The sequence below is a fragment of the Phalacrocorax aristotelis genome, chromosome 15 (genome assembly GCF_949628215.1).
Source record: "Phalacrocorax aristotelis chromosome 15, bGulAri2.1, whole genome shotgun sequence".
NCBI classification, from domain to species: Eukaryota; Metazoa; Chordata; class Aves; order Suliformes; family Phalacrocoracidae; genus Phalacrocorax; species Phalacrocorax aristotelis.
Genome location: NC_134290.1, coordinates 13972812 through 13994475, shown reverse-complemented (window position 1 = coordinate 13994475; position 21664 = coordinate 13972812). Strand labels below are relative to the sequence as shown.

At 45.0% G+C, this 21664-nt stretch overlaps 1 protein-coding gene across 2 annotated transcripts in view; it reads left to right on the top strand.

Annotated features, from left to right (window-relative positions):
• Positions 1-21664, top strand: part of GALNT9 (polypeptide N-acetylgalactosaminyltransferase 9) — a 161087-nt gene that overhangs the window by 67242 nt on the left and 72181 nt on the right. For both annotated transcript variants that reach the window (XM_075110223.1, XM_075110224.1), the window contains 2 exons: positions 3325-3522; positions 14037-14154. In XM_075110223.1, the coding sequence (XP_074966324.1) occupies positions 3325-3522; positions 14037-14154 (316 nt within the window). The remainder of the gene's footprint in view (positions 1-3324; positions 3523-14036; positions 14155-21664) is intronic.

The window sequence follows — 21664 nt, the reverse complement described above, 5'->3', positions numbered from 1 at the left end:
GAAGGCACACGGTCGGTTCTCCTGCTTTGCAGGGCAGATCTGGAAATCAGACCCGAACGTAATAAATCAGTGCATGCTCTGGGAGTCACTGGCTGCGGCTGTGTCCTGTGGTGTGCACCAGCTCTCACTGGAGGCTGTAATCCCCCTGTTCTGTGACTTCCCCACTGCACCAAATCTCTTGAAGCAATGCCCTAGGGCTTCAGGAGGGGGCCACCTCCCACAGGGGTGTTTGCTTTGCAGGGGAACTCAGAGTTGGTTCTCCTCCCCCTCTGCTCTGCCCCGGTGAGGCCACATGTGGGGGGCTGCATCCAGTTCTGGGCCCCCCAGTTCAAGAAGGACAGGGAACTGCTGGAGCAAGGCCAGCGCAGAGCTGCCAAGGGGATCAGGGGCTGGAGCATCTCCCTTGGGAGGAAAGGCTGAGAGACCTGGGCTTGTTCAGCCTGGAGAAGAGAAGGCTGAGGGGGGTCTCATCAGTGCTTATAAATACCTGAAGGGCGGGTGTCAGGAGGATGGGGCCGGGCTCTTTTCAGTGGTGCCCAACGACAGGCCAAGGGGCCACGGGCACAAGCTGGAACATGGGAAGTTCCCCCTGAACATGAGGACAAACCCCTTCCCTGTGCGGGTGCCAGAGCAGGGGCACAGGCTGCCCAGAGAGGCTGTGGGGTCCCTTCCCTGGAGACATTCACCCCCCGCCTGGACGCGGCCCTGTGCCCCTGCTCTGGGGGTACCTGCTCCAGCAGGGGGTGGGACGGGATGAGCTCCAGAGGCCACTTCTAAGCCTGCCAGTCTGGGGTTCTGTGAAGAGGAGGATTCTTCTAGTTAAACAATTAATGGCCTGTCATTAGTGACATCTATACGTGTTGTTTGGTATACTGTTTCAGAGGCCAGAAGGAAGTGGGAGAGCCTCCTGCTGACATTACGCACCTGGGTTACCACAGCCATGCATGGAGGCACCTGATTCATGGTGGGAGAGGGGTGTTGGGCTGACATCTCCGTTGTTCTGCTGTAGTTTCCTCTGCTGTCTCTGGGCTGATAAGCAGAGATAACATTATGGAAAAAGCAAAGCAGATTCATCTTTTCTGCATTCTTCCCTGCTTTATTGGAGTTGCAAGAGGTTTTCTGCCACCCACCCGCTGTTTTTTAAAACAGCTTTATGAGATTTCATAAATATAATCTCATTTTAAGAACAGAAGTGGCTTATCCTGATTTGGTAGGTCACATTGGCTCTTTATGTGGGTGCATGACTGTGGCCTACAGGCCATAAGAATTGGCATTCTGAGTCTTTTACTGTAGTGTCCTGAACCTCTCTCAGTTGTTTCTTGTCTCTCCCAAAGAAGGAAAAATAATCTCCTTTGAGTATGGAGTGCAGTTCTTTAAACGCCGTGCAAAAAAAAAGGGGGGAAAAGAAGTAACATGTGGTCCTTCTAACTCAGGAAATATTTAAAATCCAAAAAGGTACTTAACAACCTGAGCTGAAAGCACTGTACCTCCTCTGGGCTGATGCACTTTCATGCTTCCATGGAGGTCTTTAGTCCCTTGCAGGGCTGGGCTTTGACAACAGAAGTGCTGTACCAAAAATTGCTGGTGGCAGGCAGTAGTAAGAGAGACCTCAGGCCATTCCAGTCATGAGGGATACATTGATTTATTCCCAGAATAAATTGAAAAGAGTAACAAAACAATACGCGTTGCGTACGAGATGAACCTCTCTTTCATAACCTTCCTGGCCAAGGGGAATTTCTGCAACCTGCAATGTCGTTCTTCTCTTCCCACCATGCTGGTGATCATCCTTTTTATTAAAACTTCCATGCTCTTTGTTATTGGCATCCAACTGATAAATTCAAATGCCATTTTTTTCTAGAGGAATCCAAATAAAACTAGTTTAACTCTCTTTGCCTCCTCTCCAAATGAAATGCTGTGACACCTTGTCTTTCTGTCAGTTATGCTCTTATTTTACATTGGTTTGTGGTGGTTTATTTGCAGTAAGTAGCTCTTCATCAATAGTCAAGGGTTTCACTAAATCTGTGTGTCTTTTTACTGATGTGGGAGGGGTAAAAAGGAGAGGAAGCAAGCAGTACACGACCTCGCGTAAGCAATACAGAGCCTGTGTACATAAAAGACAAATATTTTGGCCGTATTCAAGTACAGAGAAATTGCTGTCTTCTTAGAGATAGGATGAGAAAATTTATGGTAGTTCAGACTGAGGCGGTGAAGATTGAAAATGGAGGTTGAATTAATTTCATAACTTGTCCCTTCCTGTTGGCCAACACAAGAAAATACATGGTAACAAACTAAATATAAGATAACAAACAAAATGTAACAAACTTGAAACCACAAAGGAACAACTGTTAACCAACAACAAGAGAAAAACGAGAAAAGATCAGTGTTCAGTTCCTACTACCTCTGAGAATCGCAGCAAACCACCATTCCTTTAAAGATATATGAGAGCTCTGCAAAATCTTCAAAGCTTATACCAAGGCGAAACATGGTTACAAAGGAGCGAACGAGTGGCTGTTTCTAATACGGCTTTGAGAAGTGCTTTCCACCCGTATGCAAGTCTGCTACCTCTTTGGATGAGTTTATAAATTCATAGCAACTTCAGACTACCTTGGTCAGACACGAATGTTTGAAGCTTTTTACTTTCCTCAAACACTTTGGGATGCAGCTCCCGTTGAAAGCACATTGATGTTTTAAAGCCTTTTGAAATGATGGCACATTTCCTGCAGTTCGCTGCTTTTGCACCATCTGGCAATTGAAATCTTCTCATCACCAAAGAGATTTTTAGAAGGCATAATGCAGCCGTGCTTGTCATTCAAACTAGATCCGACGGGGTCAGTCCTTAGGAAACAAGATTAAAACCTTTGAGAAACCTTCAGGTTCATTCAGTCCCTGGTGCATTTTGTTCTTCAGGCCTTGTCAGCAAGAGCAGGTATTTAATCGCTACCAGGCATCCTGGTGGGGTAGCCGTTAGGAGACTCTTTAGTTACTCTTGGCGGTAGTGCTTCTCAACGCTTGTCCGTTGCAGAACGAATAGTTTCCAGGCCTCAGAATAAACGTTTGGTACAATTTTGTTTTGTTAAACTCTGGTACATCTTCGTAATGGTAGTAATTCATGTGTTGTTGCTATGTGAAGGATCCCACACCAAGCTCCAGCCTCTCCGGCGTGTGGCAGTGATCTGTACTCGCCCCCGCCGCGCCGTGCTACGGGCTGCCGTCTCGCTGGGTTATTGCGCTCGGTATGAGAGAACCTGGTGTTATCAGACTGCAAAGCAGGACCTGGGATTACTGGGCGGCTGTAAAACATTTTGCTGTTCTTATTGTTCTCAGGGTGGAACCTGCGCTTACCCGGATCAAAGAAGATCGAAAGCGGATCATCTTACCGGCAATCGACAATATCAAGTACAACACTTTTGAAGTGCAGCAATATGCCAATGCAGCCCACGGCTACAACTGGGGCCTCTGGTGCATGTACATAATCCCACCGCAGGAGTGGCTCGATAAAGGGGATGAGTCAGCTCCCATCAGGTAAATCTCCCACGTACTGTCATTTTGGTACTAGCAATGCTTCCATCTGAGCTGTCTGCCGAGGGGGAATTTAAGCGAAGCAGGGCTATAGGCTTTGTCCAGGGACAGCAAAATGAAACTGAAGAAAGCAGGTGGCTCTGCAAGGCTAGGGATGCGTGTGTCGCATCTCAGAGCTGCGCCACAGCGTACGTACGCGTGCACGTGCTCTAGTTGCGAATGTGTGGTTCAAGTTCGCCTTGCGGCCCGTAGTAGGATAGCAGGATCTCTTTCATCTATGCTTTTAATTTCCAGTGGCCTGTGGGATGAGTAATAAGCCAGTGAACCGTAGCATGTATGAGAAAGGGAGGTATTTTGTACATGACTACAAAGAGGCTGGCTTCACTTTTGGTCTGTAGGCAGCACTCGTGGCCGTCAGCCCAAACCAGAGCTTCCCAGCAGCACTAGGAGATGTGTTAGCCTTGCCTTCTTGGAGAGTTGCTCTTTTTCTGGAGAGCTTTGGTCATGTTCTGAGTTTTCCTACTAAATGAATTTTAAAATTAAACTGGACCACATAGAGTGTCATTCTGTTTTTCTCTACAAGGGAACATTTTACCATACAAAAATGGAATTTTCTAAGGAAATACTGTTTCAGGAATTGTGAGTGTTTTTAACAACTGTTACAGTGGGGGAACAGGGACTGACAAGGAAGGGGTTTTCTTTCCCCTTCATTTGAAAATTCATCTCTTCTAGCTCGTCATCTCCGGCACAGATGCTTGTGTAACAGCTCCTCTACGATGTACTGCGCTGGGTAAAGGGTACTGTTGTTAGCAACTGCTGAAAAAAATGCTAAAAATATATGAAGCCCAAGTATGCGCTTTAGGTCGCTCTGCCCTTTTTTTGAGATTTCTTAGAAAGGACATAAATTACCACCTTAGAGTCACCTTCATTTTGATGTATATTGGATGATCCTGGAGTAAGCTGAAGCTCTATCGCGTGGACCCTGTGTGGCTCTGGCAGAGAAGCTGATGTACTTCCCTTCCAGCGTAGAGCTTGAGCTGTCAGGTCCTGACAAGTCCATCCAAGCACTGCAAACCATGTGCCCAACTGAAAGGATCCAGGTGGTCTTTTGGACGTGAAGGGACGCAGACGAACTGTTCACATTTCTAAGAGATTGGTTGGACGGGGCCATCCCGCAGGACCTGTCCCTCGTGCATAGGGTAATATTTCAATCCATATTTCAACAAGTGTTGCAAGTTGCTCTTAGGTTCATTCTCATGCCCTGTGACTACAGAGCAGAGCTATACAGTAACATTAACCTTATTTACCACAAGACAGCGCAGTCCTTCATCACTGACCCTTTGCTCAGCTTGAAACCTCAATAAGCAGGAAAGTAATTACTTAGGAAATCAGTTTTCCTGGATAACATGCCCTGCTCTCCTCACATTGTTTTAAAAGTGCAGGTGCTTTATAACTATTTCACTCAGCCCTGAGAAATAGTTTATTGACGAAAGAAAATTAATCGGCCAAAGCTTTCATTCCTGAAATCAGGGTTTCAGTCTTTTATTCCTGAAAGGTTTTGCACACTTCATTACTTCCAGTTTATATGTGAAAATGCTGTATTAATTTTCACATGAGTTGTTCTAGTATTTGACCATCTTCTGTTCTGGAGAAAATGATCATCTATCAGATAAGACTGAACTAAGGGGTTAAACCTCAGCAAGTTCCTTAGACATGAATTTCAGTGGTGGCAGCTCATGCACTCCCTAAAGTATGGAAGCTGCATCTGCAAAACTTCTGAAAATTCAACTACAGCTCTTTTTAATAGAGAAGAAGGAATCTCATCCCTGAAATGCTGGGATAAGGGGTTTTTTTCAGCAATACAGGGCCTGCTTTATCATGCACTTTCCTCGGGTTTACGTTCGAGCTCTTGCCGGGGTTATACTGGTACTGAGTTGGACTGATACAGAAGTGAATAAGGTCCGAACCGAAGCACTGAGTAGTGTTGAAATCTGACGCACGCAAGTAGCTGGCTCCTGAGAGCAGCGATTTTATTCTGAGAAACCCTCCATTTCAACAGTGCATAAACTGCCCAGAGACAGCTGAGACAGGCAGCGCGAGGAGGAGAGCACCCCACCCTGGCTGACAAATACCCGGAGCACTGAGGCGTTGTGACTGCATAAGTATCTCTCCCAAAAATTATGAATTACATGCCCTAAAATGCAGAGGCATTAACGTTGAACCATGAACACTTGCCTGTCTCCCTGGGAACACGTGCGTTGAAGGCAGTGATCTAGGGGAGCAGAGCATCCACTTTACAGCCACACTGCGTGGGTTTCTGATGGGCCTCCCAAGCAGCAGGACCTGGAAGGATTTGCTGAAGCGTTTGGCTGTGCTGTTGTGTTATGCCTGCCTATAGAAATACAGTGCAATTGTGTGGCTTTAAGTGACATGCCAGCGTAATTATGGTAATGGAAAGAGTGAAAATGCAAGTGTTATTTATGACAAGCATCAGGAAATCTGTACTGGGAATTGAGACTTGAAAGCACCCGTGGTGGGAACTTGGTAGCTGTAGAAAATTCGGGGTATATTTTCAAAAGGAAGGGGAATTCAGCCCAATGAGCTAACTTTTTCACAAATTTCTGATGGTTTGGGGCAGATTTTGGTTTCATAATCAGCTTTCCCAACCAGGTACTGCAACCATGATTTCTGTTTCAATCCAGTTTGCAAGGCATGCGAACTGGTGCACGTTGATGGTGCTTGGATCCACGTTCAGTGCATTCATAAGCTTGCAGGCCTGTCCATCAGCATGAAAACTGCAAATTCATTTAGTCCTTGCTGACACTGTCCCTCTTAAGGCTTCCTTTGACACTGTCTTCAGCACACAGTGGATTTGTTTTCTGTGTCTCTGTGTGTTTCGTAAAAGAAAAGGCTAATAACTAATAACCCCACAACTGGTTTTGTGGTCGTTGTAGCTGAGTACTTCCTCCCAGATCTCCAAAGGGACTGAAGATTTTCAGCCTTAAAAAATGCGTGCCCTGGTATCAGTGAGGATCAGAGCCCTGGCATTTCTGATGTTTGCATTGTATGAATAAATACCATCCATCTGCAAGAATTGGGTGAGACGTTTAGAAACTAGAGGCCAATTCTTGTTTTCTTCTGGGATTACACGACAGATGGGCTTGCTTCTTTTCTCAGAAGTTTTCTGTTTGAAGCCTGACCCTCTGCTTTCTTGAACATTAACAGTGGTGTGATCCTACCCAGAGCCTTGCTGGGAAGGAGCAGGAACTGCTCCTCAAGTCAGCGGGGCACCGCGTAGGCAGTCATGGCAAGTGCGCTCCATAAAATGTCAGATCAGCTGTTGTGCTCCAAATGACAAAGGAGACATGGCCTTGAAGTACGAACAAAGGTAAAGAAATAGCAAGAACAAAGCCTCAGATTCTGTAAAGATTTCTGATACAGTTTTAAGTCAGTTCTTTTTTTTTTCCCCCCACATTAATACTCTGAAATTGAGAACAATTGATGTTCCCTGAATCGGCTTCTGCAGGCAATCCATTTTGCATGTTTGACATTTGAGATGTAAGATGTCCCTAACGTGAAGATTTAAATGGGGATTGTTATTTTGACGTGCTGTGTCCATCACGTCATTTTCCATTTGTGTTCCTGAGAACACACTGCCCAAAGACGTCCTTATCATCTGGCAACAAACTGTGTAACAAAGGATCCTATTTCAGAGGGTTTCTAACGGATTTGACTATGCATTGAAACAAGCTGGGATTTTTTTCTGTATGCAGAAGATACTACTGGTTTTTGGAACAGCAAGGAAGGTTTCTGGTATCCTGGGCTCTGGCTCGCCTTCCCTCACCTGCCGTGATTATGATGGACTGCTCTCTGTTTGATTTCGTGATCAGCAGCGCTAACATTAGAGTCATTAGTCAGCCTCACTCGGCCAAGCGCTGCACAGCTTTCCATTTTATCTTCCTCCAGCAGCAGTGGTGCATTTCATTGTTGCATATGTTCTCACTTACTCTTTCAATATGCCATAGCTTGGTACCAGTGGGAATGTGTACATACACGCACTGAATCAGCCGCTCCGGAAAGCACGTGTGCCTCGCTCATGGATATAACTTAGCGGCTGGTACGTCCCCAGTGAAGTGGTTGGTGCTGCCTGTTTTAGCCGGGAGTGCCTGTGCCCATCTCATGTGCAAGTCAGGCCCCGTGCTGCTCCGTCACAGCGACGGCGGTGCAGCCGTGTTGGGTCTTGCCTGCTCTGGGAGGAAATCCTGAGCTTAGGAAGGAGCTCACCTGTACAGTCATCCGGGATGAACCATGTTGTCTTCTAATAAAACAACTGGTGACTGTGTATTCGTTGATTATGACCATCTTTTCAGTTGCTGGTTCACAGGAGCCTAAAACAGAGCAGTTTCTTTTTGATTTGTCCAGATTCCGATGGGTGTCCTGCCTGTCCAAAAAATATACTTCTGTGGGGGACCAGAGAGTTACTCTACATCCCTGTTGCCCTGCCTTTCCTAGCCAAGCGTGCTGGGTTGCTTTGTTTCACGTGCTATAGCTCTCCAAAGGGGTTAACAAATCTTCCCATCCTTAAGCTTGTCAGTATTTTCCTGTAGCTCTTGAGCAGCAAATCTGTCCTTGAGTTCAGTTCTCACAGCCTGGTGTGGCTCTTTCTTGCAGAAGACAGGAGTTGTAAGAAAAAGTAAATTCTTATGCAGGTATCACACAGGTTCCCCCACTCATCTGTCGGGCCAGGGGTGAGGTGCTGCTTAGGAACCCTAATCAAAGACACATTCTGCCAGGAAAGGTGGAAAACTCAAAGATATGGTGTCTGATGAGTCATGTGAATCTCTTTCTCTCTCTCTCACCCCTGTATATATAGGTTGATGTTTATATATTTATTTATATTTATATTTACTTTTGTATCTATTTATTTGCATGAGTGTTCGTAGGCCAGTTGTCCTGGAAATTGGACTTGTTGTATGCTCTGAAAACTGATTCAAATGTGACCTGAGTGCATGTGTGCTGACCTTAAGGCAGGGGGAGAAAGGTGTGTAAGGGCAGGAAGACTTACCATATCGCATGCAGTACGTCACTCTGGTTCTCATCCCTTTCTCCTTCACTTGTTCTTGACGAAGCCCCCAGGCAACATCCTTCAGTTCTCTGTAAAGGGAAGGAGGGGGACGCACCTGGCTGGAGAAGCGCATGTTGGCGCCTGCTGCAGTTTTGCCGGCAGAGCCTTGCTCCTGGGGATCTTGCTAAAACCAAAGAGTCATGACTGAAACCTAGTGGCTTTCATTTCTGGCCACCGTGTCCTCTGGTGCTGGTACCCCATCCCATGGCAGGCACCGCCCTCTTCCATACCATGCCTCTCCTCCCTTGTAGCCTCCCGCCCTGTACCTGCTGCACAGCCGGCGGGGGGAGAGGGAGCGTTGCCACCGTGAAGTGTTGCTCTCTGCTTCCTCCCTTCCCACAGGGTATTACCCAGAGTAATGCCTCTCTCACATCCCCCTGGCTACAGCCATGCCATCAGGTAATTTCCACGAAATGACTATGCTGTATCTTTCTCCTGTGCAGAATCAATGCTACTCTATGCTGAGTTTTAAGGTTTTAGCTACAAAAAAAGTTTTGCTGTGTTTCCCACATTATCCTTTCAGTGCTGCCGTTGATTATAATTAATGCTTATAACGTCCTCACTTGTGTCAAATAATATTGCACAGATCAATTAGGTTTCCCAACACCTTTGAGGCGTTGGTAAGAAACAGTACACCTCTAACGGCTATTTTGTGATATCTTCCTTTTAAAAATGTCACTGTTTTACTAGAAAGTACGTGGCTTAAGGAAAAAGGTCCTTTTATATAAAGCAGGTGTGGTTTAGGCTAATATGTTCTACTCGGAAGCCGTGAAGTGCCAAGGGCGTGCACCTTCTCATTTGCTGGCCCTCGACTAGTGAGCAGTGTTTAAGACGTGCTAACACATATTTTTTTTGCTCATATTCCCACTTCTGACTTTCAGAGGAAGTCTTTGCTGCACTGTACTGCAGGTGGTAGATATACTGGAGTTTTTCAGGTACTGGAAAAACCCGGTGATGACAGCCAAGTGAGAGGCTCATGCTTTTTGGGGGACAATACTTTTTTTTAAGTATTTGCAATATGTCAAAGTAACGCTGTAATCCAGTATAAAATTATCCAACTATACGCTTAAAGCACTGCTAGGAGTGAATCTTAGGCTTTCAAGCTGATGGAGCAGTTCTCAGGCTTTTAGCCGGTATTATTTTATGTGTTCTTCACAGGTGGGGAAACAGAGGCAGAGGGAGGTGGCTCACTGAAGACCAGTAGACTGACAGAGCTGGGAATAGAGTCGGGGTCCCTGGCTCGCAGCACTGCTACCAGCTCACCGGGCTGTGAATCGCATTACACTTAGTTTACAGTTGGCTCAGTCAATGCACGGGGAAGTAACGGGCCTGGGCTTGATGAAGGCTGAATGCCCCAAACTCTGGTTGAACTTGATGGAAGTGTTGAACGTGCAGCGTGCAGAAAATTCAACATCGTGCATCGTAGGCAAGTTCTTCCGCCGTGCCAGGGTGCGGCCAGGGCAGAGCCGCGGGCCTCCGAGCTCAGCCTCTGGGGCTGCGGCCGTGCCGCTGCGCAGCAGAGCGGTGCCTGCAGGCGGCCAGACTCGGGTAGAGAAAGGCATTCACAGTGGCAACTCTTGACCGGCTTCTCTGAAAACCGGGATGTGGTTCCTTCTGCCATGGCACTGCTATTGTTGCTCTTTCCTGAAAACATTTTTTAACTGAATAAGCCATGAAAGCTTGTGGAGTCTCTGTCTGAATATATCTAATGAGACGAAATAAAACCCAGAAGAGAGAGAGGGAGGTGCAAAGGCAGTCCTCAGTGGCATTTGTCTGTGAGTGATGGTTATGTGGTTGCGGCTAAAATGTATTTCCCACCCCCATTCAATTAACAAGTCAGTGTTTTAATGGACAGAGCCGACAGCTGCAGAAATCCATCTCTGAGAGCGAGCGAGCTCCCAGCACCTGCGAGCAGTCTGCAAAGCCTAGCACTACCGTTCCGCGTTAGGAAGGAAGGAGAAATATCCTTATGGGAGCATCCTACCGCTGTAAGGAGCTGCCTCCAGAGGATTTTGGGGAGGGGAGCTGGAAAGAGAATGAGTCTAAGCCCAAACTAGCAGCTCAGTTTTGCAAAGCAGTGATGGTCTAGCCTTCATCCAGTGAAGCCTGTGTTTAGCTTTAAATACATAAAAAGGAAAATGAAGAAAGTGGTGTGTGTTTCTTCCCTCCGCCTCCTTCCTTTTTTTATCATGGTTAACTCTTAAGGAATACCTAAATATTCCCTCAAAGTCTTATTCCATTTCAGAGCTACTGAATTCCCTTTCCTTGGTTATGCCCTTCTTTTATTTCAGTTTCTAGACCAAATTGATTCCTTAGGTTATAATGTATGATAGTCTAAAATACAGTTTTCAGTGATACAGGATGTGACAGAGTGATATATGTATTGGGTACATCTTGTCCTGCACACAGGAGAGCTCTCAGCCTTTTCAGGCAAGTCTGTGTTCAGGTGTGGCTCTTGGAAATATAGGCAGGAAGGTGCATTTTACCAAATACCTTGAATTTATAAAAGCCATCCATCTTGCAAAGATCCTGGTGTATAAGTATACGTATCGGGAGAAGATGGATGTGTCCAGCCAGGAGTACCCAGGACCACGCACGGTTCTCATAGAGCGCTGAGACCACTTCTAACTAGGCGCTGATTTGACAGAAAGTCTTCACAAATAACAGCACCAAACAGAGAAGTGCTGGAATTTCTTGCACACGCAAAAGAGGGACTGTGGGGTGTGGAAGAGGTCCAAGCACTGAGGGTGCTCACAGTGACCCTGCTGCAGTTTCTTTGTAGGGTTTGTGTCATCTGGCCTCGGTTTCCTCCAGCCTTGGTGACTGAATGGGTGCAGGGATCTGGCTGAGAGCCCCACTTCAGTCCACAGCCATCTGTGAAAGCCAGACGTTCGCCTCTGTAACCCCTATTGAATCTTGTTCCCCCAGCTTGTGACCCAGGGAACACATCTTGCTCTGTAAGGGTGGGACGTGAGAGTTAATCAAGCTGTTTCAACTTCTTTGTCAGGAACAGCGCCAATCAAATGTGTTTCTATCAACAGCTGCCTTTTTTAATTATGCAGAGAAAACATGAGAGGGGTAGCGTGCGCTGCAGTGTAGGCTTGTAATGATCTGAGAGGTTGCAAAGGCTTTCAAACTGAGAAAAAGTGCAAGGGAGAGATGCTGAAGCGGTACCAGTAATGTGAGCGCTACAGCAGAGTCCATTACAGATAAGTAATAGCAGTGCTTCGGCAAATGAACCTTTTCAAGGGTACCAAATAGTTCCTGCCATAGGTTGGACTGTGTTCTGCAATGTGGGGATAGGCATTAGGCCCAGGAGCAAAGAACTGTTTTATCTATCCATATCTTGGCCATTTATTTGAAGCCTTTTTAACCTCCTGACATAGAAATGGTGGACTGCTGATGAGAAAAAGGACCTGATGTGATAACACCATTCCAGCAGCCACCTGCTGCTACCGGTGGGATCCACCAATACGTGGGTAAAAAACGTGTTCATTTTCCTGGCCAGGGCAGTTTTTCACGCTTGTATGAAACTGCCTCACGAATACGTTTCTCAGATCATAGAATCGTTAAGGTTGGAAAAGACCCTTAAGATCATCAAGTCCAACCGCTAACCCATCGCTGCCAAGCCCACCACTAAACCATGTCCTCAAGCACCACGTCTGCCCTTCTTTTAAATACCTCCAGGGACGGAGACTCCCCCACCTCCCTGGGCAGCCTGTGCCAGGGCCTGACAGCCCTTTCGGTGAAGAAGTTTCTCCCAATGTCCAACCTAAACTTCCCCTGGCGCAGCTTGAGGCCGTTTCCTCTCATCCTATTGCTTGTTACTGGGGAGCAGAGACCGACCCCCGCCTCGCTACAACAAGATGTCACAGGCAAATACCTTGTGAATCGCTTTCTGTACAAATTGAAGAAACATGCAGGTAGCTGGGACAAGAGAGGCTTCGTAGTGACAGTACAACATCAGTGCATTACAAAGGAGGCTTCTTAAAATAGGTTTTAGACCTTTTCCATCATCTTTGTTTCTATAGGGCATTTTCATGGTGTATATGTATAAGCTTAGGCCATAGATAAAGCCTTCTCTGTTGTACTGGAAAACACAAAATCGGCATAAACTAGCATTTCCCTGATGTCTTTTTAGAATAGCGCTGTTAGGAATGATGTTGTGTCTGCCAGATGGTCCAAAGTTGCCTCCCTTTCAATGGAAAAGGGAGCACAGCTCGTTCTTTCAGGTCAGCTCCAAACGTGATTTTATATTTTCCCAGATTCAGCAGTCTGGTCTGTCGGGATCCCACTAAAATGGGGGGTCTTTCCCCAGGGTGTGGTCCTGGGCACATCTGTAGATCAGACTGCAGGATGACTACCCATGAACTTGCAGTGAGCACTATGCAACCGGCAGCTGAATTGCAAGTCCAACATGGAGTTGCAGGCTCTTGGCGTTTCTCCAGCTTAAAGTTAGTTAAGTCTACATTTTTAAATTGTGGGCTACAGCAGCAAAACCTAGCTCCTACTTTCAGTTTTAAAGAGGCAGGTGTTGTGACCAGTACAGAGATGCAGAGAAAGTGTGGACAAATGAAACTAGCAAATGCCACTGGCTTGTATTGCATTGAAACAATGCTTGTGTTCACATGGTAAATGACCTCCAGATTTGTTGTCAGGTAGTGCTGCTCAGTGACAGGTTTCAGATTGCTTTGTAAAGGAGAGCAGAACCACAGTTTAACACATAAAGCAACTGATGCTCAGGGAAGGGAAATGATTTATCTGGAATCACCCAGTTGGTCAGTGGCAGATCTGAGGGCAGTCGCTTCATCTGGCAATTTTTCCTTTTCTGAAGAAGGGGGTCAGCAAACAGAGAAATATTAATCGTGGAGTGGCTTCACAAAGACTGCAATTTATCTGGTAGAGCTGACTCCAGGAAGTCCTTTGCCAGCCTTCACACCACGATTGATCCATGGCTCTTTTTAATATGTGGGTAAGGGGACTCCTCATTTCTGGCAAAGTTTACGGGGTTTTTTGTTTATTAATCTTTAAATAAAGTGTTGTCTAGTTCTTGTGCTACTCTGTGTGGTGGTGAACTTCAGCTGCATCACAGAGGTTGTGGCTATAAAACAAAGGCAAAATAACCTGACGCTTCAATAACGTGCATGGAGTCCTTGACTTCACATCTTGTGTCCCAAGTGCTTCTGGCTGTGTGTTAGTTATTTGGGTGGCTCTGGTCCTGCAAGGTCCTCTGTCCTTTGGGGATGAAGTGCAATGTGACTGCATGCCAGTAGATAATTCAAAGCGTAAAGCTGAAGGCTAAGAACTGTTCTGTCTTCATAAATTTGTTATGAGGTGGGTTCTGTAGTAGCTAATCACTGATGTGCTTATTTGCTTTATTCTCTCTGTGCAGGACACCAGCCATGATTGGGTGCTCGTTTGTAGTGGACCGAGAGTATTTTGGTGAGATTGGCTTGCTTGACCCTGGTATGGAGGTCTATGGAGGAGAAAACATTGAATTAGGCATGAGGGTGAGTAACAAAGAGACTTTGTGCCATGTCCATTTGCAAAGAAAGATGGGGAGCCTGTGGCCCAATAAAACTGCTGTCTGACTGGTAGGCTATTCTGCTGAAGTAATTGATATTGCAACAGCATCTGGAACTGACAGTCCCAGCAAATGGATGTTCCTGGCCTTACTGGCCTTGAGAGAACTGATAACAGTCAGAAAAATGGTTTATTGGTCCATTCTGTCAGTGTCTGAACCCAATGAGACAGATTTTCCCCTTTCCCTGTAACTCTAATTGTGCAAAGAGCTACCCTAAGTCTTCATGTGCTCATGGCGCCTAGATGATGTTGCCTGCTTGTGGCCTAACAGACACAGTACCGACAAAACTAAGGACAGGCTGGCAGAAGCTGGTTGTAGCATTCTACATACCACGTATCATGAATGCTGTGGTACTTTAAAACTCTAAGGGTCCTCCTTATAGAATAAGAACTACAGGGAACAGGTGTTCGATCCTGGACAGATGACTTCGGGACAGCATCAGTCCACCCTGTGTTTCTGGACCTATAGGAGGTTTGATTCCTGTGATCCTTTGCCCTTGATTTCAAGGTGGTGCTTGCCAGCAAGACCTTCTGAGGTCCAAGGAACATGTCTTTGCTTAGCACTTGAAAATTAGGCCACTTAATGTTGCATGAACACAGTTTCCTCATTATAAAGCTGCCTGTTTAATTATTTCCCCCTTACTCTTTATTCCCTGCTTCACAGTAACACGTCCCTGGTGCATGTAATGTGCTCGTTAAAGCATATATTCTGCTCATGGTGAAACACTGAACATCAAATTAGTCCATTCTTTATCTGACTCTTTTTTTGTAAAATGGCTACAAACACCTTCACACCAGTGGGCTGAGGAACAAGGTCATTGCAGCAAGAGTTTATTTTCACATATGGGTGTGTATTTATTATTCCAGCATCGCAAGAGGGATAGGGTTTGTAATGGGACTGTGTGAATACACTGCTTATACTCGAAAGCTCAGAATTCACATAGGGGACAGAAAAAATGCTACCACAAATCATCCAATTTTCCTTAAGAGGGTCAGGCTATTACCAGGATTGTGTGAGCTTTCCTTGATCATTGTGCAGGGCTTTGAGCTGTTTGAAACTTTTTCCACATGGCTGCTCTCAGAATAGATTGAATGCTCTGGCAAAACTCTGGTGTAGCTGACGAATAAGCCTCCTAAGAAATCTGAAAGCTGTCGCTCTTCCTTAGATGAGAAGAACTCGCTGAGTACGATTAGGGCTCCTGGTAAACAGAGGCAGAGTTTTTAATAGGATTATGAAATGGCACTTGCTTGAAGGGACAAGGATGTGAAGTGAGCGAGGACAGGATTTCAGGGGTAGGGAACCTGTTAAAGTCTGCAGAAACCTAGGCTCTAGAAACCAGCTCTCATTCATCGGGGTTTGGGGCTTTTTTTGGGGGGTTGGATTTTTTTTGCCCTATAAGGGTAATTGACCCTACTGTTTGAAAAAGGCTTTATGAAATTACAAGCGTATGACTGAGTTCATTCTGAAATAAGCTGTATGTCCATAGCATGGATTTGTTAGTCTCTGTTTTCAGCCTGGATCTAGAGTGGTAAGTAATACACAGTGTCGGCCTCTTGATTTGCAAGTCCTGATCCCCTCCTGTGTGTCTTTCAGAGCTGTCAGATACCAGCAGTGTGAAAATGCACAGAAACCTTCTCCCTGCCCTCTAGGAGATTTATAAAATCACTGTGAATTTATAAAGTTGGGGTGTGTTTTGTTTTTTTTTTTGTTATGTTTCAGTTTTTTTCTTTTAACTCCAGAATCTCAAAGTAAGTTGCGAAAAATCATTCCTTTCCCAAGGCCTGGTGCACTGACCTGCACGGTGGGTATTTGGCCCCTACACCTGCACAGAGGGATGCTGTTGCCCATGTGTGACTGCTTGTGTGGCTCAACGAAAGAGAGAAAAGGGAAGGAAGGAATGAATGAATGAGTAAAGAGCAAGAAATAATATGAATAATAAAACAGCTGGGAAGTGGTGGCACGCGTTTGGCTGAAAAGAGTCCCTATTTAAAATCGTCGTAAAAATAATCCTTTAAACTTTTTTGCAAACTATTATCACGTTCCTGCTAAAAGAAAAGGGATTAAGCTCGGAGTGGCTGAATTAGATTACATTGCATTTAATGAACCCTCATTTAAATTGTTTTAGTCAAGTGAAATAGGGAAAGTCAGTGAAACTAATGAGCTGATTTGGGAGGATACTGTTTGATAGCCCAGCTAATCCCCTTAAACCTATTGTTTATTAAAAAATCATCGTCTTGGGGATTCCACTTTTTCCTTTTCTAAATTCTATAAATGGAAATATTTAAATAATTAACCTAAGTGATTTTCTGTATCGAGTAAGCAGTGTGTAAACTGACTGGGGTTACCACACCTATTGAAAGTATTCAGGGCTCTGCAGCTCTTTTTTTAACCCATATAATTTTTTCATATTGGTTAGAGCTGCGACATTCTCCTAACGGGGTAGCTTTGCAGCGAAGCCAATGTCTGCCTGCCAAGCTAGGGAGATTCTGCTTTGGTTGAGAAAAAACACCAGCTGTTCCGGGAAATAAAAAGGAGACGGACATGATTGCAGGCTTGTGATAGTGAGGAAATAGATGGACACGTACATAATGTCACCTTGTACTGTATTTTTCGAAGGTGATGGTTTCACCGCGAGATGGACAGACACAGGACTGAATTCTGTTAGGGACAAAGGGTGCTGTTCTCTTAGTGTTCACCAACCAGCCGCTGAAGCTGATGGGAATTGCCTGTGAGCGCATAAGGGCTGATTTTGGCCAGGAATTTATAAAGTCAAATGGTGGCTGACTGCTATGTGGATGAGGTGCTCTCCACAAGCACGGGTAACTTGGCTTGTTGGCCGCATTCAGGCAAGCGCCACGTGGATCCGGTCAGCGGGAGGCAGCCCTGTTTTCATTTCAACGGTGGTCCTTTTCCCACGCTGGAGGCAGAGATAAAGAAAAATAATGGTACTTTCTCCTGCAGCAAAGCTGTGGATGAGTCTGTGCCTGAAGAAGACACCCTTAACAGGGCAGATCATACTCATCTTTGCTGCTCCTGGACATCAAATGGTCCCTCTGACCTGTAGTACAGACGGGTGTCCCAGCAATAAGAGAAATTCAAGCAATGTCTGAATATAGAGGAAGATGGGGATCCCTTTAAGTGAAGGTCCCAAATTACAACCCTGTAAGGAACTGCATGGTTTGCAAGCATCATGTAAGTTCCCTTCCTAGTGAGAGCTACAGACACACTTAATTATTTAGAAAGGGATCATATAAACATTGAAACCCTAGTTTATGATTTGACCTAATACAAGCAGTTTATGATGCATCTTTTTATAGAGCGCCATTAATCATTGCACTAAGGATCTCTCTCTTCCTCTGGTGCTCCAGTGATAAGACGAATGAATTGCTGTTCTTTTTATTTTGTACCCATCAACTGTAATGGTGGGTGGAAAGAGCTCAAGCATCTATTCTGAAGTATGCTGTAGTACAAATTAAATTCTGCTTCCACCATTAAGAATCCAAACAAATTAAATAAAAAAATACGCTGCCACAATGACAACTGAAAGCAAAACTTTTTTCTCTTTTATGGCCAGCATCAGCTGGCCATACTACTTTATTCTTAATAGCACTGTGATATACCTCAAAGGGGGGAGTCTGCATCAGTTGATGAATTCTTAGAAGTGCCTACTCAGAGATCTGGGGGAAAAAAAAGCCAAACAACAAACACCCTCCCCTGCCCAAACTAATGGCTTACCCAATTTGAGATATCTTAAAGAAAAGTACTATTTAAGAGGTCCTGGTGAGAGAAAGCAATTAGAGATGTCCCTAGGTACCCGTGTGACAAATTAACTCTATGGTGAATTCAAGTGATGGCTTAATTCTCCAGCAGAGCTTAGCTGGATGCTTAAGGTTGGTTTGACCTTGGCTCAAGCAAATGTGTCGCAGGTAATTTTGGCAACTGGCAACATCATGGCCCTGGGAACACACGATTCACCGGGCTTGAAAAGAATTGTCTGAAAACAGGATAAAAGCTCAGATCATTTGCGCTCTCTGCTGTTGTGATTGCCTCGCTAATGGTGGCCGAGCTGAAATCAAGCTTGGGTTCTGTATAGGGAAATGCAGTCCCACCTCTGGGCGTTGCAGAAATACTGTGGGTACTGTAAAAAAATCACAGTGCAGATTCACTGAAATAAAACCTGTTACCTAATGGACTTTCATACACAAGCAAATTATTATACTTTCCAAACATATGTTATACGGCCCGGCTTTACTTCTTTAAAAACAGATGAACTACATTTTCTCTGAACAGAAATGCTAACGGTAGATTGTTGAGCACGGAATTCTTGACCTGATTTTATTACCTTTAGCAAAGGAGATTTAGATTCCTTTGAGCAGTCGGTGTTTTAAATGCAGATTCTAGGCTGGTACGCTGTAATAAAAGTGTCACAAGGTTTATGTGTAGCAAACTTTAATTCTGAATTCCGGACAATGCTTTTTACCCTGTGTGATTCATGAGGCCAGGCCCCTACTCTTAGATCTAAGAGATAAGCAGAAACCCTGCTCTGGAATGTTTCTCAAAATTTCAGGGTCTTTGCCCACACGCTGTGGTAAAATACAAACGAAAATTGTACAAAAATACAGGCTAATCAAAATGTCTTATTTGGGTAAATCCAAAAATACTTCATTTTTAGTTCCTCTCCCTTCCCAAGCTGGAATTTTTATTATAAATTAATTCAGTTTCAAATTAAGAGTTTTAAAAGAAAGCCTTTCAGTTGGAAGGCATTTCTTCATTTCAGTGATGTTAACAAAAATTCATAATTGCTGGCATCTGAAAAATGCAGTGCACTCCGTCCTTACACAGGCCTATTCACACTGGAGCGTGATAAATCAGCGTTTTCAGCATGAAGTTAAATGCTATTAAAACTCTTCCGCCCAGCTCTACGCCGAACTCTGCACTGCCTAAGCAAAATCCTAATAAGTGATGTAATCTACTGTTATTGGAAGTTACTCCATTGCATAGGTTGCAAAGATCTCTGTGATAAATCTCCTGGGTCTCACCCTGCAGATAAGCTGTGTAAGTAAAGGTGTCCTCTTTTCCATCTCCAGTTTAATTTAGCATTTTTATAGGCATTTCCTAAGGTAAAAGAATGTTAAGCTTGTAAAATCAAGCATTAAGAGATCACGAAAGGATTGAATTCACAGTGCCTGGATTACATTAATTCACAACTCGTCCCCTCTTCAAAATAAGGATTGGAATGGTCTACTCTGTGGTGATGTGCATCAATGATGAGCCAGGTCCTCTGCCTGTCTGAATGTTCAGCATCTCTTAATTCCAGCGGAGTTTCATTGATGCAACCAGGATAAGCTTGGGCTTGACGTTTGCAGAGCTCGGAGAAAGCTGTTTGCAGCCCTGGTTACTCTGGTCCTGGCTCTGTGGTTGTACCCTCCCAGTAACTGGTGCTGGTGCCTCTGTGCAGTGAGCCAAAGGGATGCAGCACTGTCAGCAACAAGAAATCCATGCAAAAGCAGATGAAGAGGACAGGCCGAGCTCCAGTGCGACAGCGAGCGCCTGGTGCTAGGTTTCGGATGGCTGACATCAACCACGTTTCAAACCAGAGGGTTTTCTGTGGAAAGGGTTTTCCCGCACAAGAAAAAAAAGGAATGTGAAAACAGCGTAAAGCAAAGCCAGACAGCTGAAAGACGGCCCTTGGCCCGTTCCGACTAAGAGTACTTGCGTTTTTCTCCTATCAGATCATTTCTGTAGCCTTTATTGTACTCAAAATGGGATGCACGATATTGTTTCTGGGGAGAGAATTTGACTCCCTACCTGTCTGCAATTTCTTTCAACGACAGTGTTCTTTTTTTCCCTTTTTCCCCCCCTTTTTATTAAATTGAAGATAATTGTAACCTTGAATGGAAAACAATGTTTTCATCAGAACGCGGCGCGATGGTGCTCTAGCATGAAATTGCCAGCAAACTACAGGACTAGAGCTTGTGAATACCATTAAAACATTCTCTAAAGTGGGAGCATTGGAAATAGCTCAGAAAAGAGCATCTGGCCATTTGGCTTCAATATCACATCATGCTCCGTCGAGTGTAACATTTTATGTTACAAACTCTTTCATATACTAGGACATTATAAAAGCACAAGGCTGGAAATTTCAGAAAGGGATCAACAGCAAAAGAACCGAGGAAAGGAGCGGCTTCCTCAGCCTTTGCTGCTTTCTTCTCAGCCACTTTGCCGCAGGTTTAATTTAAAACTAACACAGGTTCCTCTGCAGCAGCAGGTGTAAAGTGAATGAAGGAGAGAGGAAAAATGCAGAGAAGGTGAGTGGGCTAATTGTGTTGAGACTGAAATAGCTTTCACTTGCCCAGTGATGAGACTGAACCAAAAGCCCAGAGATGAGCTACAGCTGGTCAGAAACTTTCTGGTACAACATATTTTCTATGGCAAAGTAACAACTTATTCCAAACTCCAAATGTTCTGGAGAACCCTAAATTTTGATGCTGATTCCTGAAAGCCTGGCTTGGGCTATCGTGTAGCCAGAGGTGCCCAACTGTCTGTCCTTAGGCAGGTGCCCAGTACCCCGGCAAAAGGTTTCTTCGGGTTTTTGGAACCATTTTGAGTCTCTTTGAAAACTCTTAAAAATATACATATATATATTTTATATATGTGTGTGTGTCTGTGTGCGTATGTATATATATACACACACCAGCGCTGTGGAAAAAAGCTCTTTCCATTCAAAAAGTGAAATGCCAAAGTGTTTCAGGATACCAGCTGTTCCCAGAGCAGGGAGATGCCCATTTTCTAATTGACCTTTTGATTAGCTCCCAGGTGGTTCTTGTTTTTCTGGGGATGAGAGGTTTAATCTGACCCTCTAGGAAGCACAGAGGGCTCATAGATGGTAGGAGTCCTCTCAGCCTGAGCTTCTGCGGTTGGAGCAAAGCCTCGGTTTTGGGCCAGTGTCCTGTGTGGAGGGTCCCAACCCAGACCAGCAGCCTGGGTAAGTCCTGGAGGAGTCCTTACCAACAGCCTAAACTGCTCTCACGCTTCTTTGTGTTGCTGGAAGGATTTCCCCAGGTACCATCCTCCAGGAGAGCCATCTCGCTTGGGAAAATGTACTTCAGCCTTAGAGGTGAGCTGTCAAATTTATAGGACCCTCCAGTCTTGAGCGCAGTGCCTGGAGGTGGGATTGCAGGCACTGAAATGTATAACTTGTCATCTGTCGCTGAGGTGTTACCCTTGTAGGAAAATTCAAGTCACTGTTATTTATGATGTTAAACAGAGTCATATAAATCCTTACCACTGGTGAGTGGAAACGTTCTCGCCATGTAAGCATAAGGAAAAGAGAGCTGATCTTTGAGTTGTGGGTTTGGAGGGGAGAAGTGCCGTGAGGCTTAGGTTTATTTGGCTTTGTTTTAATTCTGCCTGGAAAAAATTGGGAGGTAATATGA